Raw genomic sequence first — 25,207 nt, forward strand, 5'->3', positions numbered from 1 at the left:
TGGTCCTCACCATGGGTGTCGAGCAAATCACCCAAAACCTACACTCGCTTCGGAAAAAGCCCCTTTCCTTCACTTTGCCCTTTGAACCAATAAGCATTTCTGCATCTCGCACTCTAGATGACTCCCACTACAACTATAAACGCCGAGCTCTCAAAAAAAAGCAGTCCGGAGATTTCTCAAGCCATCGAACTCAGAGCCGGCAGTCGACTTTGTCGCCAAAAAATGTATTCAATTGTTCATGAGTTGGTTTATACTTACAAGATTTAATACAACAGACTATCTAGAGCTTAAATGTGATACAATCGTCAGTCATAATGAAGTATAATCGTGCCCAGGTGTGCGCCACTTTATCAGTCACTTGTGACTGGTGAAATCACGATCTTGGGTGGGGCTTGAGAGAATGATGGTGTCGATATAGTTGTTGGACTGATTGCAGTATCTGAACCGGAATCTGCCCGACTTCGGTTTAGCGTCCTTCCACTGAAGGGACTCAGTCCTCGAGGCCATTCCCGCGACAAAGTCTCGGGGGATGGTGGACCAAATAAATGCGAAGAATGACGTATCTCGCTGCTTGGTAGTGATCCTGAATGATCTCGGCGATGGCAAGATCTTGCGGGCGAAGGGGATGGAATAGGATATGATTCGTGCCGTCGATTTGGACTACGTGCACTCCTAGAAGATCCTTCGCCGTTATCGTCCAGTGATCCTCTGCTGCTCACAAAACTTGCTGCTCTCGACGACTCTCTGTATTGAGCTCTTTGTGCTTCAAGTCGTGCATTTCTCCACCCTTCTCCTGGGGTTTCAGGGTAGTTTGATCTTTGATCACGCTTGAACCCCGTCTTCTCGTACTGTGAATGTGCTCTGGCGGCCATACTAGCTGTTGCCCAGTTCAAAATTCGAGCGACCTTTCTTCTCCCACCCACATCGTCGGATAGTGTTAGGACCGTGGGTTGGCGCACTGGGGTTTCATGCCCGACACCTTGGTCTTCGGAACTTGATCCAGACTCTCTTCTGTAAGTAGAAGCACTTCCTGATCCAGCACACTCCTTGCAGTCTGGCTGCTTGTCGCCTTTCACCTCGGCGTCCATATCAGCCGCAAGTAGGAGATATAAAGATCCCAGCACGGCTAGCCCTGTACCAACCACCGGTGCCCATTGACCTATATGCCCCTGTGTCAGCCACCTTTTCATGTAGAGTGGGATCTTTCGACGACTCACCGATACTGGTAATTGGTTCCGTTTGATAGTACACCGGACCACTCCAAAAGTTCATCTCACCTTTGATGAGAATTGCTAAAACTGCTGCTGCCATCACCGGTACTTCAATGAGAGACATCCAATCTTTGATCTTCTCGCCGATGGCCGTCATATGATTGACGGTAGCACCATTGGTGCCTCGAATAGCCTCATCTGGCTGTTGTTTTCTCCTTCCGCCCGATAGCTTCTCCCAGTTATTATCCAGTATCCTGATACCTATGGATACCAGCGATAAAATTGCTGGGATGCAGCATGCAGCCGCAAAAAGGGTGGCTGTATTGAAAGATAGCTGGTCGGGTACGGGGATCACATAGATATTGTCAGTCGAGCCTTCCCGGAGGCTCGACGTTGGGCCATCTTCGGGGCTACATCGGAGACCGACAGAATCGCCATATGGAAAACGTTTGTTGGTAGCCCAGGCGATACTTGCGGCCTCGTTTCCTGGGACCGGGATGCCCTCCAGACGCATGAATTCGACGATCAGACTCAGAAGTCCAGCAAGTAGTAATACTGTCCATATAAAGATTATATCCCGACCTGGGTTGTTGAAGTATGTTTGAGATAATCTCACGGTCGCCGGCGCTGTGAGAATCCCGATTGCGCACAATTGGAAGGCCCCGTACACATCCATGTCCACGGCACCTATGATTGATCAGATCAGATCATTGTTTAAGGACTACAGGTAGAGATGAGGATTCCGATTTATATTGGCTGAGCAGACTTACCTTCAACGTGAAGGACGGCAAGGACAATGGCGTGGAGAGCTGCAACAGCGGGGAAAAGTAACACAGCGGCTAGACAAGCGTTCCGAATCCATTCGACTTTGCGAGCAACCACACAAGCTGCGATCAGGATGTAGTATCTAGCGTACGGGTCAGCAAATTATCCCAGTGTTTGTTTGTCCGGTGGGGGAAACGTACAGGGCTCGTGTCCCCGGACCATATTGGCCAGAGACCGGCCAGGCGCAGATAACCTCAAGGGCCTTCTGAGATGCAACCACAGTGGAGTTCGGGGGCGAAGCAAGGATGTCACGATGCACAAGAGTGATTTCTAGCAATGAGGCAAGGGTAGGAATCGCCGGCATTGGATGTCATCCACTTCCGGCGACAGTAACTTTGGAATAGAGTAGCGGAAAAGGCATATATTAAGACGATATTCTCTATTGCTGGCAGTGACTCGATATAATGAAGATGGGTAATAAGAGAGGGAAAAAAGACATGCAAGGAGTGAAAAAGAGAAATGCTACCCCAGACTGTCTTATTCACGAAGCGGCTGGTTGACTATCACCAACAAAGCGAATAGGACACTCACCCGGGCTCTAGGATGTTTCGTCAGCAACAGCCTCATCTCGGATTCAAAGAGCCTCGGTCTCGCTGGGATTGGGCGGCTCCAGGTATTGACTCTTGCCTAAGCTCGTTTTCTTGGAGCAGGGGTTTCCTTGTGCTGATGATCCGGACGGGCGCAGTAGACCCGGGCAAGGAATACGAGATGGGGTAGGATGGGGCAATCCTCTCCCCCGCTGATTGGGTCCAAAGACCCTGTAGTGTACATATCGCGCAGTGGCTGTGTCTGCAGAGCAACTTTGTGGGATTTTAGTAATTCTTGCAAGAGAGAGGAATTATTTTGCGAGGGCAAAAGAAGGATGGAGACTGATGGAGACGAACCATGGATCAGTCAACATTAAATGGACGTTGGCAATGCGGGGCTTTGGCAGGTCTTCTCCCCCTTGACTCTTGGACTTTTATTGGCACTTCATTGGCACTTCATTGGCACTTCTCCACGACGGCTAATTCGAGCTAATCATGACCTTGTTCATCGTCGCGTGCACGGAGCTTCTTTCTTGATTGCTCTTCGTCAGGCTCAGGCCCTCAAAGCCCCGAAAAATCTCTGATTCGTCCTGACATGTCCTATTGGTGATCGCTGGTCATGTTGTTCGCTTCGTTCGGCTTCTAGCACAACTTTAATCGTTGTTTGAATCAAGTTCCACCTCTTTATCTGCAGATCCACCCCGAAGAAACAGTTCACAGCCTCGCTGCATTTCGCTTAGGCCGGGTGCCCGTGTCAAATTGGTCGCATCTCCAGAGTCAGCCCGTACTCTTATGAGGGGCAACTGACCCTTAGGGCTCTCCACATTCCTCGGAGGGGACTTTTCTTGACATCTTGATTACTCCGTCCAGTGCAAAGGGGTCAACACGCAAGCAGGTAGCCTCTGAGATCGTCGATCGGGGAGACAACACCTACGATCGTCGCATCCTCTGAAGTGATTCCGCGGGGGAAATGCGTCGGACATAGGTCAAAAGCTTGGATTCTGATACATTTGATGTCGCCCTGCATTCCGGTATCCCATCACCATGTTTGACTGCGGCTGAAACAATGACTGACTTCATGCCCAACCGTCACAGCCATCTCTCTAGTACGTGTGGACACTACAACTTGGAACCTCGGACGATTTGCATCCACGCTTCAAAAAGGATTTAAAAGAAAAACAAAAATGGCGGAACATACAAATATGACTGAAGATCTCGATACATCGAAAATCAAAAGCTGGCGTTCAATCATCACCTTAATCATCTTTGTTTTAACTAGTGAGTGTAGCTGGATTATTGGTGGAAGCGAGCTGACATCCTGCCCCTTTGCGACAATGCAGATATCATCGTGCTTTTCCCATTCGATATCCCAGTATACCTACCGCGATGGATCGTCAACGGGTTCCTCGACTTATCGAGTTCCATGCGCCTTACACCTCGACGGTCCCGCGCTCCCGCCGAATCTCACGACAAACAAAGTTTTTTTGTAAAGCTCAACTTCCCGTTGAACTTTGTCACTGCGCCTATCATCGCGGACCTTTTCCTTCTTGCTATTCTCGCCATCGGCCGACAAGAAGTACACGATGGAACGATCGGCGCGAACAATATTGCACCTTATGATATCATGATCTTCTTCCTCACACTGGCATACATTGCCATATCGGTCGATGCATCAGGCCTCATCAGATACCTAGCCTTCAAGGTTTTAGAAAGGGGGAGGCAAAGTCGGCCACCGACTCTTCTTTTATCTTTATGCCTTCTTCTTCGGCCTGGGTACTTTCATAGGAAACGACCCGATCATCTTGTCCGGAACAGCATTCCTTGCTTATATGACCCGTGTTTCAAGCAATATCGTCCACCCCAGAGCTTGGATTCATAGTCAGTTTGCGATAGCCAACATTGCTTCCGCAATCTTGGTGTCTTCCAACCCAACGAACCTTGTTCTTGCCGGCGCATTCCAAATCAAGTTCATCGTCTACACCGCGAACATGATCGTCCCGGTAGTTGTGACGGCCATCGTTCTCTTCCCATTCCTACTTTACATCATCTTTGCCGACGAATCTCTGATTCCTCTTTCTATCAAAATGCACGAACTCTCCGACGAAGCCAAAGCCAAAGCACCCGTCAACCCCAATATCCCCAATGCCAGAGGAACGGCCGAAGAGGAAGAAGAAGCCGACAACGAGCAGGGAAAGTCCCTGTCGCTAGAGGAGATCATGAATCCATTCTTGGACAAAAAGGGTGCGACATTCGGGGCATTGATCATGGCTGCTACTCTCATTGCAGTTCTTGCCCTTAATGCATCAAGTCAGAACGATGATGAGCATCCCGTTTTCTGGGTCACACTTCCAGCTGCGGGTATCATGTTCTGCTGGGATGTAGGATTCGGTTGGTTCCATCGGCATGAGACGCGCGAGATAGCCGCAAAGGGCCGAAAGGAAGTTGAAGAAGCGCGGGCAGAAAAGAAAGAGCGGAAACAGGAAGAGGAATCAGCAAAGTCGAGTCCTGAAATGATAGGCCTCGATCGATCGGAGCAGTATGATGATTCGGGTTTGCGACACCGTGGTGAGCACATTGATGACGATTCGCTTAGAGCTGGGAGCAGTTTCGGGTCGAAGAACCCTCAGTGCGATAGCGAGACACCTCTATCCGTTTCGGTTCTTGTTGAAAAGGAAAAGTTCCCTGAAATTCAAACGCCTGATGATCTGGCGATGGATGGCAAGCAATTGGCACTCACGACATCACCCAAGGCACTGGATTCGAGACAAACCACCGATGCGACCGATTTGGAAAAGAATGAATTCTCATTTGAAGAAAATGGGCCTCCAACACTGCTGTCTTTATCATCTAACCTCTATCGTTGGCTGCAGGAGACATTCCCAACCGTCACGGTCGTTGTATCTCACATGCCATTCCCACTGTTACCATTCGCCTTTGCCATGTTCGTCCTCGTACAAGCACTCGTCACCAAAGGCTGGGTCCCAGTCTTCGCCTACGGGTGGAACCACTGGGTGAACAAAACAGGGACAGTAGGAGCGATCGGCGGAATGGGATTCCTATCTGTGATCTTATGCAATGTGAGCATTTCAACACAAACCCATCAATTCTATATTACGAAATTGCTAATGTGTCATTGAACTAGTTTGCCGGCACGAACATCGGAACAACAATTCTACTCTCGCGCGTCATCCAGGCATGGAAGCAAATCGCCGACGAGACCGGCATCCCGATCAGCGATCGCACCTGGTGGGCTACTATTTACAGCATGGCACTTGGTGTTAATTTCGGCGCATTCAGCACAGCTTTTAGTGCTTCCTTGGCTGGATTGCTTTGGCGCGATATTCTGCAAAGAAAGCATATTCGCGTTGGAAGTCTGGAGTTCGCGCGTGTGAATCTTCCCATCATTGCTATTTCCATGGTGATTGGCTGTGTGGTTTTGATTGGCGAGGTATATCTTATGAGAAGTGATAAGCCGTATAAGCCAGTTTGAAGGATGGCTGGTTTGATGCATGGAGGCCTTTTAGATGTTTATAGATCATGACGCAGATACCCAAGAGCTTGGTTGGTGCGTTTCTCGCCCAGCTGGCCGACGAGATAATGAAGTGCATGAAGTCGTTGCATAAGGTGATGAATGATTTCCGAGGTTTTAGCTGTCTGGGTCCCACCACACCTACATGGAGCGTGAAGCTAGAAGCAAGACTTCCAAGGTTGTGAGGGGGTCTAGTGGCGTTTCCCTCCAGGGCTATGCTCCAGAAGTCGAATACGGAAAGCTCCAGAGCTTAGTCTGGCGACCGTTTGCCATAGGTACTCAGGCTCTCGAATTCATGGATTCATGGATTCATGTACGGAGTAGACCCGGCCAGATATCGGCTCCAAGGATTTTTGGTGCTGCTATTTCCAAGGTTGTGAGATTCCCTCCACACCTGCAAACCTCGCATCGCGCTTCCCAAAAGGAAACGTCAGTGCCACTGCTTCTCGTCGCAGGTTACAGGGTAGATCACCAGGTATTGTATTACCTTGCTATGACAGCGGCCGTCGGGAGAGCTCTAGTCTCTTTTCATGTTTGTTGGGCTCGTTTGCCAAGGATGTGTTTTCGCGGCCGATCTGTTGGGCTAGATCACGGCCACGCATGGATGTTGGTGCCAGTCAAACGCCGCCAAAGTACCCTGCTCATCCGGGCTTAAGGTGCAGGTCTCCAGGGCCTGTTTGGCAGCCCCACACTCCAGGGCTACCAGGGGTTTGGAGTGATGATGAGTGGCAAAGTTTGAGAACAAAGAAGCGAAGCGCTATATATGGACTATTGAGATGGAGGACACTATTGAAGGTGTTGACTCAGACAGCATAAGACAAAAGTGCACGCTTACACTCCAATAGAACGCCAAGCTCGAAACTTGGCAACTCAGGGCAATGCCAGGCACACACTGTCTTAGAGCATTGACCAAGTCATCTCATTAGCCTTGCATTGCTGCTGCTCTTTTGCTGCTTTGGGGGTTTTTTTGAGGCCTCAAAAGTGGAAAGGGGGAAATAGCGACCATCGACATAGGCTGGGTACTCGATTTACGGGGATTGCTGCTTCTATGAAATGAGTCAAACGAAACGAATTTTATTCAATGAACGTTTGCAATACGCCATTCTTTTTGAAGATTTCGTGGGACATGATCATCGCGTTCATCATTCCCTAACGCATTAGCATATCGAGATCTCATCAAGAGATTCAAACCGAATGCAGCAGCCAGCATGCGCAGGAAGTTCTGTTTTAGCCGAATGGGTATCCATCGTAAGGTAATATTGCACCGAAGAAAAAAATTCTATCAACATGGGGGATAAATCGTGAGGCCCACTAGGGGCATAAATGGCAGGAAAATGTCAAAAGAGTGAGACGAAAGGTAAAAAGAAGGCCCGGTCTCAGACCGAAACTGGGAACGAAGGGTAAATGGAAAAAGTCGTAACCAAAGGGAAGAGTCGTCAAGACCATATCCCAGATGTGCAATCTACCAGAGATGGAACCAAAAATGTGCGAGATGCTTAGTGAATGTACCACTTGGCACCGGAGACACGACCAGCGTCCATGGAAGCGAGCTGACCGAAGAGGTGACGGGACAGATCAATTGAGGTGTCGTCGCAGCCCATGCACTTGTCAACGACGGTACCGGTGGCGGTCTGGCCGTTGTAGGTGATGGTCACGGTCTTGCCGCAGTCACCGTCCTTCATGATACCGACGGGGAGAGCGAGAACGTTCTCGGAGGCTCCGTCGTTGGTGGTACCACAAGAGCTGGGGTTGGTGGAAGTGGTGGCAGTGTCGTAGAAGGTGATCATGCCATCACATGGGGAGCCCTCGGAGCAAGCGCCGGTGTAACCGGTGCTGGCGGTGCTCTCGGTGTCAGCAGAGCGAGTGTTGGCGGCGACAGCGGGAGTGGTGGAGGTGGAGGTGGTGGCAACGGGAGCCGGGGCAGCGCTGGACTCCTCGGTGGGAGCGGGAGCGGGAGCAGCGGAAGAAGTTTCCACCTGGACGGTGGGAGCAGGAGCAGCCTCGGTGGTGCTGGTGCTAGTGGGGGCAACCTTCTTCTGCTCGGGAGTCTCCTCAGGAGTCTCGCTGGGAGTCTCACTGGGAGTCACAACCGCAGCAGCAGTGGTAGTGGTAGTAGGGACAGCAGGGGCGGCCACAGGGACGATGGTGGCAGTGGGAGCCTGGTTGGGGTAGAGAGTGGTGGTGACATCGATGGTAGTCCATACAACATCGGTGACAGTCTCCCACACGACGGCGCGCTTGGCGACGGGGGCAGAGTAGCCGGTTATGGCGAAGAAGGCGCCAGCGAGGGCGAGAGTCTTGGTGATGGGAGCCATTGCGATTGAATCGGAATAGTCAAGAGAGTAATGAATGTGGGTATTCAAAAGGATCACTGCACAGCAGGAAAGATTGGCACTCTAAAAGGAGCGAGAGTGTTGAAGGAAGGAATGTACCGTTGAGGCTGATGAGGAAGAGAAGTTGAAAGCGGGAAGAGTCGAGATATTAAATACAGGGCCCGAAGCAACAATACGAAAAAACAATCGGTTCGACCCACCAGCGAACCCATGGTCGATTGTCAGCCACAATCCATCCCGTCACACTTTTTCCCTTTAATTCCTTTTCCATTCAACCATTCAGCCATTCTTGTTTGTACTATGGTTACTTCAATGTCATATAGAGCAACCTCTGGCGAGATCTCACAGGTACCCGGACGCCGGACGCCGGACGCCTCGGGATTGCGTAGAATACGCGCAGAAACAAGGAGGCGTGTGCGCCCTGCCAATCTCCTTGGCCCAATCTGAGCCTATAAATGGTACCTGACGGATGGGCCTATCACCGGCTTTCTCACTTTCCAAGGTTGGGCCTTTTCTGGGGGATATCGTTTCCGCTCACACCTTTCAATGTCTACTTTGTGGGTTCTAAAGTATTGCCATCTCATCTCCGGCAGATGAAGTACTCTTAGTTGTTTTGCAAATGACGTGTTTCCACGGTCGCAAAAGACACAGGTCATATGCTGTTGGGCTGCAGGCTGCCATTTCATCATTTCAGCATTTCAGCATTTCACTGTCTGACATCTTCGTCAAGATCGCTGATTGGATAAATCGTAAGACAAAGATCTTTTTTCATCACTTCAGCTCTTGTTTTACCTATTTTGCTGTACGGAGTATTACACATGTTCTTGTGGCCCCACTGAGGTCTGGACTCTTTGTCTGACCGTTTTTTAGTGGGAAGTAGTGCCGATCTTAGAGTGCTTTTTGACACAATTTTGCACTTCTAGAACCGCCAGCGCTGTCTGTTGAATATTATCAGAGTGTAGAAGACTTTGGTTGGTAGTCTTAGGGCCCCTGCTTAATGTATCTGTGCTACAACCTTGGAACAAGCAACCCAGTCCAGCGTTGCACCCAGCCCCTACCTAACCCTAACGCAGGGCACCCGCCCTGCACCTCCGCTCCCGCCAACTCATCAACCGTTCTATGCCTATGGGACAATGGTCTGATTCCACACTTGACCGACCCCTCTTCCTGATCTCTTGAGGGGTACTCCGTATCAGACCCTGCGATACATGGTACATCGGGATCCGGAATTTGGATAGCATCCATCCCTCCGAAAATCATTCCGCATTGTCCAGTCCCCTCTGCTCCACTATGCCGATCGAGGAATGGACCGTGGGATGCATGGATCTCATACAGACTCTGACCCGGGTGAATTGACACCTCCATACCTCTTGTAAAATTGAAAGCCATCCTTGTCTCAGAGTACGAAGTCTGCTTGGGCATGCATAGCGAGAATTAGTACTCCGTAGAAATATCCCAGTACGCATACGAGTCACTTTTGATCTTAGATTCTTTTTGGAATGTGTCAGAGTGAGATCTAGATTCAACCCCACGAAACTTGATGCCAGGAATGTGAGATCAACTATTTCGTACTTTTGACGGCGGAAATTTTTCCTCTCGGCTAAATTGTAACATTCTAGGTTCGTGAGAATTTCAGTGGAAGCAAAATCTTCTCGTGGCAAAAGAAAGAGGAGCGATGAAGCATGTGGCTTGCCAGGAACCCCCACCTGGAAGTCGGATGATGCCGGGGTTCGAAGACCGTTCATGGCAGGTTTTAGTGATCAATTTGGTTTCTGGAGAATATAGGATTGGCTCTTCGTCCATTTAAGATTTTTCATTCAAGAATCGCCGGATTTGGAAACACTTCCGATGTCCAAGTATAACTTAATGTTGGTGATAATTGTTGAAATTGGGAATGATGACAGAATTATCATCGAATGAGCTATCAAATCATTTCGTCCTTGCTGGCTTCTACGTCGCTGGAGAGGCACATATAACACCATGCTTCAAGCCTGGTAACTGGTGCCTTGGAGTCCCCAGGACTGTGATCTGCATCATCTTTAAGTACATTGTGAAACGGTGTCAGCATGATCCAAAAGACAGATTCGCTGTCATTTCTCAGGGTTGCTGTACCTGGATACGCCTTGATTGGGGTAATATGCATGGGTTATAGACATTTCAGGTTGCTCGTGAGAGAAATTGATGGATCTTCCAAGGTTCAATCAATACCCTTATACAAGCAGCGGTGAGTACAAGACTAATTTACTAAGCACACTGAGCCTTTTTGGTGGCCCAGGGACACACAATGATAGCTATCAGAAGTAACCTAGAGTATCTGGCTTCCGAGGTATGCGCATCGAAATGTTAGGTGTGTTTTGATAATTTTGATGCATGCCGACCCAACGGTAGGATCAAGGCACTTCAGATTTCATTGGAATAAATGAAGCAGCACATATCCTACATTGACAAATCCTACCGACTTCGCCAGCTCCAACAACATCAGAGTGAGGAGAGATGATTGTTGGTACGGAGTATTGGCCACACTTCTACGAATACTTGATCCAAATTGACAATCAGTAAATGTGGATGTGGCAATTGGGTTATGAGCTTTCAAGACTGAATATCCATGGATATTCATTGTCCCCGTACCTCGACAAGCGACGACAATATCGACAGGATAATGGCATTGTTGCTTAGAGCCCAACTATGTGAAGACATTGACTTTTTTTAGCCTTATAATTTTACTAAGTCGGCGAGCTTCCATCAAACAGCTCGCATGGCTTAGTGGTAAAGCGCATCACTAGTAATGATGAGATCCTCGGTTCGACTCCGAGTGTGAGCATTTTTTGTGTTTTTGTGGGCCGACCACATTCAATTTTTGGAAATTTGATCATGCTACAATCTTTTGGCGATTTTTTTGAGAATTGTGGTTATTTCACAATTTGCTCGGTGTTGCAATTTAGCCCTGGTCGTGAAGTTTCGAGAAATACTCAAGACAATGGATGTGTACTGTTCATGCTGGCGAAAGATTGGCGGTTAGGCTGCTTCCACTACTTGGGTTTTTATACTATTTGAACTAAAGGCTGATCAGGATCTGTGTGGGACGAAAATGAAAGAATATTGCAACTGTGAAGCGAAAAACTTTTGAATTGTGTCAAGGGACACACATCTGGACTTAACATACTCCGCAACCCGAAGACACAGGGTTGCTACCTAAACTTTCAATTAGTACGGAGTAGTGTATGCTTCTCTGGCTTAGGGGAAATCATGACTGCCTCGAAAGATCCTTAATTTTGGAGCAATACAACACGGCTTAATACTTGAATTAAGTCCAATTGCTTCAGAACCGGGTCCGATTTTAGCCAATGTCCCCTGTTGAGCATTCCAATGAACCTGCCACGCCGAATGATATCACACGAGTCTGATTCTCTAGTCAATTGTACGTGTAGTCCATGGTACCAGGTAATTCAGGTCCGAGAGCCCCGAGCTCTGCAATCACAGCTACATTGTTCTATCTAATCCAATCCAATGCAGAGGTGGTGTGGCTAGAATTGAAGGTGGGGCAAAGCAGCGTAGGGCTATGTCTGGAAACACTACGTGTGGGTAGCATAGACCAATTTCCAACACCAACTCTTGAAAGCCAGTGTGGAAGCAATTGTCTGCTTTCGTTTCCTCGTTTTTCTTCTTTTATTTTTCTAATCAGCAGTCTCCAATTTCATATAACCAATTTCTGCCAGCCCTTCCACCAATCAGCTCGCATGGCTTAGTGGTAAAGCGCATCACTAGTAATGATGAGATCCTCGGTTCGACTCCGAGTGTGAGCATTTCTTTTTGCATTTTTTGATTATCTACACAGGTCCTGATGCCTCATATTTTGTGGTGCACAGCTTGATCCAAGAAAGTAAAGTTCACGCGCCGCCGGTGACAAAATTTTTGCATTTGAATGGATACCCCTAGGTAAAGTATCATTCTTGTGGGCTGCCCGATGTGAACATGTCTCACCCACGACCTCAAATAGACGGCATAGCAATTATAGGCTTTGCATTTTATATATCTGATAACATTCGGTATTTCTATGTAACTGTTTCAATCAACCGAGTCTCAAGGTCGTCCGATAGGTAGTTAGCACTAACTCTGGGTGCAGAACCACCGAATACAGCAAAAGTTTACGCAGCCATGACACCTAGGCATCGGGAGGTGATTCAAAGGTTTTTTGTGGCTTCAGCTCTGGAGCTCACCGGTGGCTGCCCAGGTGGTGCACTGTCCATGAAGGATTCAAAGACTTCACTTGGTAGATTCTCTACCCTCTACCTTACATGGCCCAGGCTCAGGCCCAGGCTCACTATGACCAAAGTTTCCCCCAGGATATAGCCAGAAGCTGCCACTGTTGAAACCGCAACTCGGCATTTGAAGCCCCGTAACCCAGCACGGTCAGATAAGAAGCAACCAGAGCCCCAGGCTCTAGTTTTGACCTAGAATCGTCAAAAAATATGTGTGCTTTGGCAAATTCTTCCAATGCTGTTTCTAGTCCTGGCATGGAGTAGGCGTATTCTCCTCCACCAACCGTCATGCGGCAGGGCAGTCCCTCGAATCAGCTGTGCCTCACGAATATATCGAATCCTTCTTGTCATGTTGATGGGCCCATATGGGCAGACCATCACATCTCATGACATTGATATTGACTATGAGACACAAGACAATTACATCGACCCCCATCTTCCCGCCACCGTTCTATGTGCTGGCGTACCCATCCATCGATTGTTTCCAGCCAGCAACACCAAAGCGCTGGCCGTGCCATCAGGGCAAACAGGAAATTATTTCAACACACTCCACTGGCACGAGTATCTTCAACCCTCAATAGACCAACGAGAGCTCCAGGCTCGGTCGATACTAATTGGGTTCCCACAGTGATTGAACTCCGTCTCAAAGGCCCACTCATCTCTCCTCTGCCTGGGTTGGATGTCCAAGTTGCTGTCGGTGAATAATTGAAAGGCCTCGAGCCAAACAAGCGACACGGTCGGGCGGGATATATAACTTACTTCTTCTCATCGATGCCTCAAGCCGCCAGGCGTCCAAACTGTGCTTCAGTCTCTTTGTCTTGCTGACATTGTTTGAAAATAGTGAGATGGGATCTGGGACTCAATCTACAGCCATGTCAGCAAGGCGGATTGTTTGGAGAATAACGCCTGTAACTCGATACTTCTAGACTTTTCAAGAGAAGAGAATGAAGATAATTTGAAACATGCATATCGCCGAAGGCAATGGAAAACCAAGGGCGCACAGCTTGATGGTTTGAATACCACGTAAGTGCTTCTCACAGGCTTAGAATTGGTAGAAGCCTTCTGAAACTTTCGCCTTCCATGTTGCTATCTCATCCACAATGTCCCATGCATCACCTAAAAATTACTCCTGGCGGCTTTACCATACGGGTATTGTGATTGAATGGACGCACATAGGAAACATGGTTTCACTGGTACATAAGTGCCCAATCATCCCATTAAAAAGGTATCAAAGAGCTGGATATTGATCATAACCATGACGCGAAGCTTGACCTACATGCAGGGGCTGTAGCCCTAAGAAAAGTGCTAGGCTGAGCATGCATCTTTTCATTCTGCAAGACACAATAGCCTCATAGACCCACAAAAGCGCCCGGCCTTCATCCAAAGCTCGCATGGCTTAGTGGTAAAGCGCATCACTAGTAATGATGAGATCCTCGGTTCGACTCCGAGTGTGAGCATTTCTTTTTGTATTTTTTGTGTGTAGATTTGATTGGGAGGAGTGGAGGCCATTTCTTTTTTTTTTTTTGTGTGTGGCACTAGTGCAGGCCCGGCCGAAGTGGTGGTCCCAGGTGGCTGAGCCAATAGGCGACCACGAGGAATCTAAGTGGCGAGATATCTATTACGGTGCGTGTCAAGAAATCCATGAAGGAAATCCTGTATTGTTGCATGGAGAGTCTGCAATAAATCCTTGGGTAGTGCCCTGGAGTGCATTTCAAAATAACGGAGGGTCACTAGCATAGCCTCATCCGGGCGTGTCATTTATAGATGTTGCATGGAAGTGAACACTACGTCCAAGAGTCTATTGAAGAGGAAAAGATGATATAAAATGAAACGTTGAATTGTAAGAAAAAAATACTAAAATATCATGTACCACGCCGAAACACACGAACAAAAGAAAGACCATTACCATCATAATATGGATACACGTGAAAACCACGACAATGCAAAAATATCCAATCCAAAAAAGTCACATCTAAACAAGCTTAGCCAGAGCACATGAGGCAGTCCTCCTTGTTGTCAATACTGCACTGCAGAACGGCATCGGAGTAGATATCAGCCTCAGTCTTGGCGTCAGCCTCAGTCTTCACCTCGGCCTCAGCAGGAATAGTAGCCTCAACAACAACAGTGCGAGGAGCCTCCTGGACAGGTGCGGGGGCAGAAGGGATCTCGGCACGAGGAACAGCGGAGTAAGAAGCAGCAGCGTTGCCGGGAACGCGCTTCTTGGATCGAGCAACGTTGGTGTCCTCGACCTTGAGTTGCTCCTGGTCGACAGTGAACTGGATAGGTGCGGAGGCGGCCATGGTGCGGAGGTAGTACATTCCGGTCTTGAGACCCATCTTCCAGCCTGCGAAGTGCATACTGGTGAGCTTGCCCATGGTGGGCTCCTTCAAGTGGATGTTGAGGGATTGGGATTGGTCAATGAAGGCACCACGGTCGGCGGCCATCTGCAGGATGTTGCGCTGGGAGATTTCCCAGACGGTCTTGTAGAGGGCCTTGATGTCGGCGGGGATGTTGGGAATATTCTGGACGGAACCGCCGTCGGCGATGATGCGGTTCTTCATGTTGTCGGACCACAGACCGAGGTCGACGAGGTCCTTCAGGAGCCAGGGGTTAACGACCTGGAACTCGCCGGCGAGGACACGGCGAGAGTAGATGTTTGAGGTGTAGGGCTCGAAACATTCGTTGAAGCCGAGGATCTGAGAGGTACTGGCAGTAGGCATGGGAGCAACGAGAAGAGAGTTGCGCACACCAGTCTCGGCAATCTTAGCCTTCAGGGAGGCCCAGTCCCAGAGGTCGGTGGGAGTGCGGTCCCACATGTCGTATTGCAGGATACCCTGGGAGACGGGAGAGCCAGGGTAAGTCTCGTAGGTGCCGAGCTTCTTGGCGAGATCAGACGAGGCAGTCAAAGCACCGTGGTAGATGGTCTCGAAGATCTGAGTGTTCAGCTGTCTGGCCTCGGGGGAGTCGAAAGGCAGGCGCAGAGCCAGGAAGGCATCGGCGAGACCGTTGACACCGAGAGCGATGGGGCGGTGACGGAAGTTGCTCTTCTTGGCCTCGGGGACAGGGTAGTAGTTGACATCGATGATCTTGTTCAAGTTGTGAACGAGAACCTGGACAACCTCGTGAAGCTTGCCGAAGTCGAACTCGCCACGGGCAGCATCAACGTAAGTGGGAAGAGCCAGAGAGGCCAAGTTACACACGGCAACCTCATCAGGAGCGCTGTACTCAATAATCTCAGTGCACAGGTTGGAGCTGCGAATGGTACCAAGGTTCTTCTGGTTGCTCTTCTTGTTGCAAGCATCCTTGTACAGCATGAAGGGGTTACCAGTCTCAGTCTGGGCCTCAAGGATAGCGTACCAGAGCTTCTGAGCCTTGATGGTCTTGCGACCACGGCCCTCACGCTCGTAACGCTCGTAGAGAGCCTCGAACTCATCACCGTAGACGTCGGCCATGCCGGGGGCCTCGTTGGGGCAGAAGAGAGTCCAGTCACCGTTGGCCTCAACACGCTTCATGAAGAGATCGGGGGTCCACAGAGCGTAGAAGAGGTCACGAGCACGGACTTCCTCCTTACCGTGATTCTTGCGGAGGTCGAGGAACTCGAAGACATCAGCGTGCCACGGCTCGAGGTAGATAGCAAAGGCACCGGGACGCTTGTTACCACCCTGGTCGACGTAGCGAGCAGTGTTGTTGTACACACGCAGCATAGGAACAATACCGTTGGAGGAACCATTAGTTCCACCGATGTAAGAACCGGTAGCACGGATGCGGTGGACGTTGAGACCAATACCACCAGCGGTCTTGGAGATCATGGCACAGGTCTTGAGAGTGTCGTAGATACCCTCAATGCTGTCCGCACTCATATCGACCAGGAAGCAAGAGGCAAGCTGGGGCGAAGGAGTGGCGGCGTTGAACAGAGTAGGGGAAGCGTGGGTGAAGTACTTCTGGGACATCAAGTGGTAGGTCTCAATGGCCTTCTCAATATCCTCACCGTGAATTCCAACAGCAACACGCATGAGCAGGTGCTGAGGACGCTCAGCCACAGCACCGTTGATACGGAGCAGATATGAGCGCTCAAGGGTCTTGAAACCGAAGTAGTTGTAGTTGAAGTCGCGGTCATACACGATAGCCGAGTTGAGTTCCTCGGCGTGCTTCATGACAATCTCGTAGTGTTCCTTTGAGATCATAGGAGCAGCCTTGTTGTTCTTGGGGTTGACATAGTGGTAAAGATCGGAGATGACCATGGAAAATTGCTTTTTTGTCTGCTTGTGGAGGTTGGAAACGGCGATACGGGCAGCCAGGATGGCGTAGTCAGGGTGTGTGACGGTCATGTAGGCCGCGGTCTCAGCAGCCTGCGATTATCACTGTTAGTGACGGTCTGAAGCGGGGAGGTGGTCAATATCAACGTACCAAGTTGTCCAACTCAATAGTTCCAACACCCTGGTAGACACCGGAGATGACCTTCTGGGTGATGGCAGCAGCATCGACGTGCTCGGGGTCGAGGCCATAACAAAGTCGTGAAACACGAGCTGTGATCTTATCGAACTGCACGCGTTCCTTACGGCCATCTAATTGATCTCAAGTCAGTTTCTGATCTAACGTGGCAAGACGAGCAATTGTGGCAAAGAGGCTCGAGATATAACTCGAGATACAGTTGTATCTGCATGCCAATGCACTCGATATCATCTTCAAGTGTTGGGAACGTACCTCTCTTGTAGACAAACATCTTGACTTATGTGATAGTAGGGGGCGACGATGAAGAGGGAGAGAAATTGATGTATGAGGATATCAGACTCAAGTCACCAAGTCACAGATGCAAGAGTAATGAAGGATATAGGAGGGGTATCTCAGAAGAATGAAGAATGCCCGTACAATGAGAGGGGTGTGAGAAGAAGAAAAGACCCGAGGGGCAGAGGAATCTTTGGTTACCGAGACGCGTTGCTAGGTCCCTCGCGTTGCCCGCGTTTTTTCTCAGCTTACCAACCGTGACTGGACGGACCCACTACGCTTCTCGTTCTTTGTTCTGCACTGCAGAAAATACCCATTTGACCATATTAGGTTAGACTCCCCATGAGATGAGGACTAGCGTCATGCATTGACTGTCTCACTGAGAAGGCGGTCTGGCGTGGAAAGAGGCGGTGAGAATCCACTAGATATCACGTGAGCACGCGTAATCAGCGCATGGCCATCACATCGGATCCCGTGGAGCGGTTGGAGGAGCTCCGGACTCGGATGATCCAAGTTGATAGCTCTTGTCTGTACGAGCAATTCCTCCGTACATACGGAGTAGAGTCCGCATGCGCTTGCACCAATCCCTCGTTCACCTCAACTGCAACAAGATAGCGGTTTGACCGCAGCCCTTGCTGCACACAACGTTGTAGTGCATCAATGTGATTGATCTAATCATCGAGGGGCCAATGGCTATTATGTATATCTTCCAGATCAACAGATCAACTTGCAGCCCTACATTTTAGAGCTCTTGACCTTCTTCTATGCACATTGTACGGAGTATGTAATGTACCTTCGGAATGTGGGGAAGTCCATGACAGTTCCCCTCGAGGGTGGCGAAGCTTGGTCTGCTACTCGAATGTTGACAAAGCAAGCTCTTGTGCCAGGTACCCAGGTGCCTAGTAACCACATCACCGCTCAATGTACGGAGTATGTTTTGTTCACTCCCGAGGTCGTGTCCAGGTGGACATTTTCTTCTACAAGTTTTGTATCTTCAAAGGGCACGCATGCGATTTAGGGTAATGTAGAAAGACCTTAAAGCTCTGAAGTCAATGAGATTCTGCCAAGACTAAGATAGTGATACCAAGGCCGCAATTATCGTTGTGAAACGAGCAAGACATATCAGAATAGTTAGAACATATCACCGACTAGTGCACTGATCAGAACAAAAGTAGCGAGATCAAAACTGATGGTTTATGCTTGAGTCGGACTTTGCACTGGGCGGCCGGGAAGCCTATTACAGCAAAGCGGCAGCGCCAATGAAGACCGCAGCAGCAAAGGTGGTAGCATCGAACTTGCGATCAGATGCAGCGGCGTTGAAAGTAGGAGAAGGAGACGATCCGCCAGCAGAGCCAGTGCTAGAGCCAGAGCCGGAGCTAGAAGCAGAGCCGGAGCTAGAGGTGCCAGTAGAGCCAGCGGAGGAGCCAGTCTGGGTGGCCGAGGAACCGGAGGAGGCAGCGGTGACGAAACCAGTGGCGGTAGAGGAGCCAGAAGTGCCGGTGGCAGTCTTCTCAGCGGTGGTGCTAGAGGACTCTGGAGGAATATGATGATCAGTATATTGTAATCGAAATGATGTCAGGGAATATGTCTATCCTTACCAACTTTGTGGCCAAGTTCGGCGCAGTTGTTGATGAAGAACTTCACGTCCTTGTCGCCGCAGTCCTTGGAGATTTGCGACTGGATCTTGCTAGCATCGGTGCCACAGATAGCCTTGGTGTCGCCGGGGTTGTCGGTGCCACTATCGGCGATCAGTGGAATTCACCGAACATTGCTAGTTCTTTCATTCCTCCCAACTTACCCAATGATCTTGAGGAGACAGGCGGAGACGGGGTCGGAGTTGGTGCCTGCGGCCACGACGTTGGCGAGGGCCATGACGGCGACGGCGAAGATGGACTTGTTGAACAACATGGTGATTGCGATTGCGAAGGAATGTGGTTGAGTAAAGGATTGGAAAGATCGCGCAGCGAGTCAAGAGATTTTCAAAGAGAGTGTAGAGGAGCGTAAATGAAAGACAAAGAGTGACGAAGTTGGGAAGATAAGCTCTGGACCTGAAAAACAGAAGGAACTTCAGTTTTGGTTCCCCCCGATTTTGGAAGCCGCGATGGGGGTCTGGCACAGGGTCCGTAAAGTTACGTACAGGACCCTTACTGGCAGGTACTTTGCTGCCCAAGCACCACTCTAAAGTCACATTACAGCACTGTTAAGTAAATACGACCCGTAATTAACCCCCCAAGGCTAGTCGTACTAAAACCCCAAAACAGACTAGCGTCAGGGACTCGTCCCCGGATACGATCAAGTTGAACCGCCATATGAAGACGATTGAGTACACATGTCACAAGTGTTACGCCAGAGCCTGAATCAAATATAGAACTCGTCTTCAAGGTGGTATCAGGAAGGGGTCAAACTCTGGTAAGACAACATTGCCATGTCTCGGTCTCGGCTAAGAGGAATAGCGCATTCGAGCTCTATTTATAACCTCGATTTCTTCAGGGCCACCACTGCAAGCGCATACGACTGCTTGTACGGGGTAGAGAGGCAATGTTTTCCAAAGTTCTCTCCATATCAATTGATTGTATGGAGGTTACTAGAACTTCCGAAGAAGCTTCCAAGGAAGCGACCTGGGCAAGGATGAGGAATGCACAGCTTCGGAAATTTGTATATCGGATCGGAGGCTATTCCACCACCGACCCAAAAAGGTAGTCATGAACATAATATTTGCTATTCTACATATCACCTCTCCCAACTTGAGTCAAAGATACTAGAAACAACCTCCTGGACGGGCAACCGGCAATCCACGATCTCCCTCCCATTTACCAAATCGTTCTCCGTAGCTCTCTTATCCGCCTCGGCCTCATCTTTCGCAATGCCCGCCAGAACATGTCTAGTCACCAATCTCTTCCTAGCAACCTCGAAATCAACATCCACAAACCAGAGCTCGTCCATAAGCCCGGCAGCCGTCTTCCAAGGCTCCTTATTCAAACTCAGATAATTCCCTTCAAAGAACAGAACCCTGCAGTTTGCCGGAATGGCGATATCATCATCGACGGGATCTTTAATAGCATGATCAAAACTCGGCGCATAGATCGAGCCAGTCTTGCCTGTGATTGGTGTCCTCAGGGCCCGCACAAGAGATAGAAACTTCTCTCCGTCGAATGTGAAGGCTGCGCCGCGTCGCGCTGTCGCAAGTGCGGGATCGGGCATCTCGGCTAGTTGCGCGCGCGTTAAGTGATACCCATCCATTGGTAGAGAGCTTGCTATAGGTGTTGGTGAGGTTGGGTTTTCCGAGGCGTAGATTTTGTTGATTCGATGGGCCATCATGGTTGCCAGGCCGGTCTTGCCGCTGCCGGGGATGCCACTGATGGCGATCATAAGGCGCCTATCGTCTGCCGTTGAGCATAATTTTGCTGTGATTGTCAGCTTATCGTTGACAAGGACGTACGTTTCACAGAGGCTGCGTGTCTGTGTTTCGAAGGGTCCTTACCCCAGGTCTTGTTGACTAGGTGCTCTATCTGTTGATCCATAGCTGATGTGAGTCCGAGATCTCAGCTTGAGCTTCGGACGATATGGAAGTTGACAGAATGCGCCTGGTGTATCGGGGATTTATGCTGGGTTGTGCTGTGAGTGTTGGAGCGTCTCGTGCAGAGTGTTGTGGTACAGCGCAATTGAGTTCGGGGAATGGTCGAGGTTGCAATTGCACGCGCGATATTGGAAAAGAACGAGGGCTTGTTTAATCTGGATGGTAGCAGTCTCTGTTCAGAGTTGTTGTCTGTAAATGTCAATTTCCTGATAACTCGCGGAGACCTTCGCGGGGCTCTGGCGGAGTGGGGACTGCAGTACTCCGAGCCATACGTCACCGAGCCGGCCGATTGCCGATATCTACAAACCCTGGGGATGGGGTAATACTTGGATGCTTAGGTAGAGAGCGATGAATTGTATTATGGGAAAAGTAATGCCTCGGCCTAAAAATGTGAGAATGCAATGATGAGGCCACGCCTTCCACCGAGCATATTATCATTCGGGTCAACACCCGCATTGTTTGGGAAATAACCGATTGTAAATCGTGAAGTATGGATACAAGAAAGTAAGAGAATTGCCAATGCAGTAATGCCCGCTACCACACCCAGCGTTGCAACCAGTGCAACGGAGCCAGGATGGAAGTGCATGAGTCCATAGACACAAGATGATAAAAGACGCCCCCATGCAGAAACCCAATGAAAAGAAGTATTGAAAAGAAATGAAGATGACAAACCACCTCCCAAAGACGCCATCGCGATACAGTCGTGCAGTTTAGTTTCAAGAGTAAAAGCATTGCTTAATTGTCGCGGCCTGGGCGGGCAGTGCTCTCAGTATCAGTGGAATCCATGCTGTCATTGAGACCACGGTTGAGCGTGGGTGTCACACCAACCGCTGCCCACCAGTCATGATGATTATCCTCACGACCGGCAAGCCGATCCAGGATGACCTGCATCTGCTGGATTTCATCGCTTGAGTGATTGCTGTTGTCCTGAATAGCGAATGCGATCGGGGGTAGAGGAGGGTGAGCACTCAAAGTTGAGTTGCGCTCTCGGCGACGGGTCTCCCGCGCACGTAAAGCCTCGCGCTCCAAAATCAACATCTCGCGGTGCCTGGGCGACTCTTCATCGTCCGAAGAAGAGAAGTCACATGGGTTGAGATGATCCGGGTAGGGGTCAAGAGTAACATGTCGAGAGCCTAAAGATGATGAATGAGCTGGTCGAGCGCGGTTGCGCGCGTCTGGTGCGGCAGCGGAGGTGGAGGCGAAAGATGAATCGTTCGAGGGGAGGGTTGCGTCAGGTGTGATAGTTGACAACAAGGTTTCCCATGCATCGGTCTCCCGTTCTCCATCGGGACTTGGGCTGCGCTGGCGGTCACCAAGACCATCCATAACCCCATCCACGCCGGCTCTTCGACTCAGTCGTGAACGATCATTGCGGGATCGAAGGTCCATCACTTCTGGTGGCATGTGCGCGTTCGCCTGCAAGAATCTCGCTAGGTCAGATCCGTAGCTATCTGTACGACGCAGAGGAGGAAGACGAACAGGAATTCCGGGCGAGTCAGAACTGCTCGGCCATTGAGTTTGACCCAGGTATGAGGGAGTGTAGCCGCTCGACGGCCTTGTGGGGTATGAAAAGCCCGGAAGCGCATTCACAGAGTCAGAACTAGCGAGCAAATTGGCTGCGGTGCGAGTGTTTCTGCTCTGTCGGTTGTGATGTCCACTGCGCCGGCGCGGAACCTGATACGGAGGCTGGCGGCCCCACGCCTCACGTTGAAGGTCCTCCAAAGTCACTCCGTCTTCGCTGACGCCATTGGCATGAATGACAGGGGAGGCTTCAGGGAAGCGCTCCGCGTTTGTCTGACTGCCTGGGCCACGTCGAAGTTCTTCAATGATCTGGGAGTGGAAAGAAGACAGCATACCGGAGCGACGCGCTCGATAGGCACGCCCTCGACGACCGATCGATGAGCGTGTGGCGGCGGAAGGGTCCTTCTCTAAAGCGGTCTTGTTTGCTTCGGCCTTCGCAGGCTCACGCCACATCCTGCGCTGATTAGTATAACGTGATGCAGTGGCGCATGCAACAATTTGCGCATTCAGGATGACTTACGGGATACCCATGGTGACTTGAATGGTAGAAAAAAGCAAATTATGGAAAGAAAGACAAGTAATGCAGAAAGAGTATTAAGTTGAACGCGACTGCGATAGCGCCGTTGTGGGGGAAATTGGGGGCTGATGGAGACGGGGAGATTGGGGAATTTTCCAGGCCGAAATAATTCGGCCTGAAGGGTGAGGTTGCGATCACGTGCCATACGGTCTAACTAATCCGTGGACTAGTCGCCGCTCCGCGGTAAGCTCCGACTTTGAATGATAACAACCTGCATTACTGGTCTGCTATTGTCTATTCACTGGCCATGAAGGCTTGGAACTGATCTAGCTACCTCAATCGATACTGCACTCCTGGTTATGTCGCATTAGCCCCACAACTTCCACCAAATATCTCGGAGGAATGATTGAATTAGGATTGAGCCGAGTTGCGAGTTTGCTCCAACAGACTCCGCTCACATGGAAGGCCATTCACATTGCTGGAACTAATGGTAAAGGCTCTATCAGTGCCTACCTCTCCCATTTACTCGCGACCGGCGGAGTACGTTGCGGACGATTCACTTCTCCACACTTAATTGATCGATGGGACTGCATTACAATCGGGGAGAAGGTGGTTCAGGAATCATTGTTCCGACGAATCGAAGATCAGGTCAAATTACGAGATCAAACACTAGGTATCGGGGCTTCAGAATTTGAACTTCTTACCGCAACGGCTTTCGAAATATTCAACCATGAGCGTGTCGAAGTGGGTGTCGTGGAGGTGGGAATGGGAGGCCGCCTCGATGCTACCAACGTTCTGAATAATGTCCTTGTGTCAGTGATTGCGAAGATCGGAATGGACCACCAAGCCTTCCTTGGATCTACGATCGGGGAGATCGCGCGCGAAAAAGCGGGGATTCTGAAGCCCGGAGTCCCTTGTGTGGTGGACAACACAAATGACCCAGAGGTGATCGAGACCGTGAAGGAGCATGTTCAAGAACTGGGCATTGGATCTTCTTTTGTCTCTCCTCCTCAATGTCCATCGCTGGCGCCTTACTTCAAGGTATTGGATCTAGAGCCCCACCAGCAGCAAAACATGTGTTGTGCTGTGTCCGCTCTGAATCTTGCCTTGCCTCACCTGAGACCTCATATGACGACCTCGGACGTTCTACCGCTTCTCCCAGGTCTTGCCGATGTCCAATGGCCCGGTCGCTTGCAGAACATCGACCTTCACCCACTCATTGATCGCAGAAAGCCCATTCTACTAGATGGTGCCCATAACGCGCAATCGGCTGAAGTACTCGGCAAGTATGTCGATCGCAGGCTGCGGTCTGATAGCAAACCAGTCACCTGGGTAGTCGCTGCGTCCAGTGGTAAAGATCTAGCCGGAGTTTTTGGCTCCATCATCCGTCCCGGGGATTGCATTGCCACCGCAGAGTTTGGGCCAGTGGATGGAATGCCCTGGGTGCAGTCAACCAACGCCACAGAGCTGGCGTCTTCCATTCAGGCCCTCCAAGATGTCGGGAAGGTGCAGAGCTTCGAAGGCGATTTACTCCCTGCTCTTCGCTGGGCCAGCGACGAGGCCCAAGGGGGACCTCTGGTCATTGCTGGTAGCCTCTACCTAGTTTCTGATGTGCTACGCCTACTTCGGGAGGCTCAAAAATGATACCCTCTATAGATCGTTTTGATGTTCGCGATGTACCTAATTGTAAATAATGTTGTCCCAACTCCGTTTTGTATATTTCTCCCTCGATATAAAGCCCTCTCTTATCACCCGTATGTGTTTTTCAATATAGAACAGAGTCAGAAATAGTGCAGGAATAAATTGATCGTGATAGGGCTGATCTGCAATGCATTGATCCAGCACAGCCTGATAGGCGGGTGGAGCACGAAAGTTCAAAACAACCATTTCTTTGCGGTCAACTCCCTTTCACGTTTGAGCGCCGCCTCTAGTGAACCAATTTGCACCTAATCATCCCATGGTGATTATCAAATTATCTTGAATGCGCCTCGATTTGTCGCGGAAACAGCTCTCCAGGGCGTGAGAGCTGAACTCCTGTGATGTCCACTTGGTGAGACCCCCCGACCCCCGAAACATGCACTTTCGAACGGTCCCGGTCCATCGTCGTTTGTGTCTTGAGGAACCATGCTTGATTAACACATCTCCAAGCTAGGACCTGCGGACATGACCTCTGAGACCATTGC

General features: G+C 50.0%; 8 protein-coding genes across 8 annotated transcripts; 2 read left to right on the forward strand and 6 right to left on the reverse strand.

Moving 5' to 3' along the window:
- Positions 1-350: 350 nt before the first annotated feature.
- Positions 351-2,340, reverse strand: N7506_009070 (uncharacterized protein; the record flags this gene model as incomplete). Its single annotated transcript, XM_056958363.1, has 4 exons — positions 351-1,159; positions 1,218-1,898; positions 1,982-2,118; positions 2,177-2,340. The coding sequence occupies 4 exons, from the start codon at positions 2,338-2,340 to the stop codon at positions 351-353; spliced, it is 1,791 nt and encodes a 596-aa protein (XP_056807753.1).
- A 1,425-nt stretch (positions 2,341-3,765) lies between these two features.
- Positions 3,766-6,053, forward strand: N7506_009071 (putative arsenite efflux transporter ArsB-like; the record flags this gene model as incomplete). The annotated part of the gene is made up of 4 exons (XM_056958364.1): positions 3,766-3,841; positions 3,904-4,226; positions 4,273-5,640; positions 5,706-6,053. The coding sequence occupies 4 exons, from the start codon at positions 3,766-3,768 to the stop codon at positions 6,051-6,053; spliced, it is 2,115 nt and encodes a 704-aa protein (XP_056807754.1).
- A 1,535-nt stretch (positions 6,054-7,588) lies between these two features.
- Positions 7,589-8,407, reverse strand: N7506_009072 (RlpA-like double-psi beta-barrel domain-containing protein; the record flags this gene model as incomplete). The annotated part of the gene is made up of 1 exon (XM_056958365.1): positions 7,589-8,407. The coding sequence occupies one exon, from the start codon at positions 8,405-8,407 to the stop codon at positions 7,589-7,591; it is 819 nt and encodes a 272-aa protein (XP_056807755.1).
- A 6,259-nt stretch (positions 8,408-14,666) lies between these two features.
- N7506_009073 (ribonucleotide-diphosphate reductase subunit RNR1) lies at positions 14,667-17,407 on the reverse strand (the record flags this gene model as incomplete). Its single annotated transcript, XM_056958366.1, has 3 exons — positions 14,667-17,033; positions 17,092-17,249; positions 17,389-17,407. 3 exons carry the CDS (start codon positions 17,405-17,407, stop codon positions 14,667-14,669), a joined length of 2,544 nt encoding a protein of 847 aa, XP_056807756.1.
- A 1,239-nt stretch (positions 17,408-18,646) lies between these two features.
- On the reverse strand, positions 18,647-19,317 carry N7506_009074 (putative GPI anchored cell wall protein; the record flags this gene model as incomplete). Its single annotated transcript, XM_056958367.1, has 3 exons — positions 18,647-18,942; positions 19,008-19,147; positions 19,208-19,317. The coding sequence occupies 3 exons, from the start codon at positions 19,315-19,317 to the stop codon at positions 18,647-18,649; spliced, it is 546 nt and encodes a 181-aa protein (XP_056807757.1).
- Positions 19,318-20,139: 822 nt separating this feature from the next.
- N7506_009075 (kinase-related protein) lies at positions 20,140-20,930 on the reverse strand (the record flags this gene model as incomplete). The annotated part of the gene is made up of 2 exons (XM_056958368.1): positions 20,140-20,813; positions 20,891-20,930. 2 exons carry the CDS (start codon positions 20,928-20,930, stop codon positions 20,140-20,142), a joined length of 714 nt encoding a protein of 237 aa, XP_056807758.1.
- Positions 20,931-21,721: 791 nt separating this feature from the next.
- N7506_009076 (uncharacterized protein) lies at positions 21,722-23,038 on the reverse strand (the record flags this gene model as incomplete). Its single annotated transcript, XM_056958369.1, has 2 exons — positions 21,722-22,961; positions 23,028-23,038. 2 exons carry the CDS (start codon positions 23,036-23,038, stop codon positions 21,722-21,724), a joined length of 1,251 nt encoding a protein of 416 aa, XP_056807759.1.
- A 388-nt stretch (positions 23,039-23,426) lies between these two features.
- N7506_009077 (dihydrofolate synthase) lies at positions 23,427-24,668 on the forward strand (the record flags this gene model as incomplete). The annotated part of the gene is made up of 1 exon (XM_056958370.1): positions 23,427-24,668. One exon carries the CDS (start codon positions 23,427-23,429, stop codon positions 24,666-24,668), a length of 1,242 nt encoding a protein of 413 aa, XP_056807760.1.
- Between the last annotated feature and the right edge of the window lie 539 nt (positions 24,669-25,207).

Source organism: Penicillium brevicompactum (assembly GCF_028827555.1).
Source record: "Penicillium brevicompactum strain IBT 35665 chromosome Unknown utg000006l_segment0_segment0, whole genome shotgun sequence".
Classification (NCBI taxonomy): Eukaryota; Fungi; Ascomycota; class Eurotiomycetes; order Eurotiales; family Aspergillaceae; genus Penicillium; species Penicillium brevicompactum.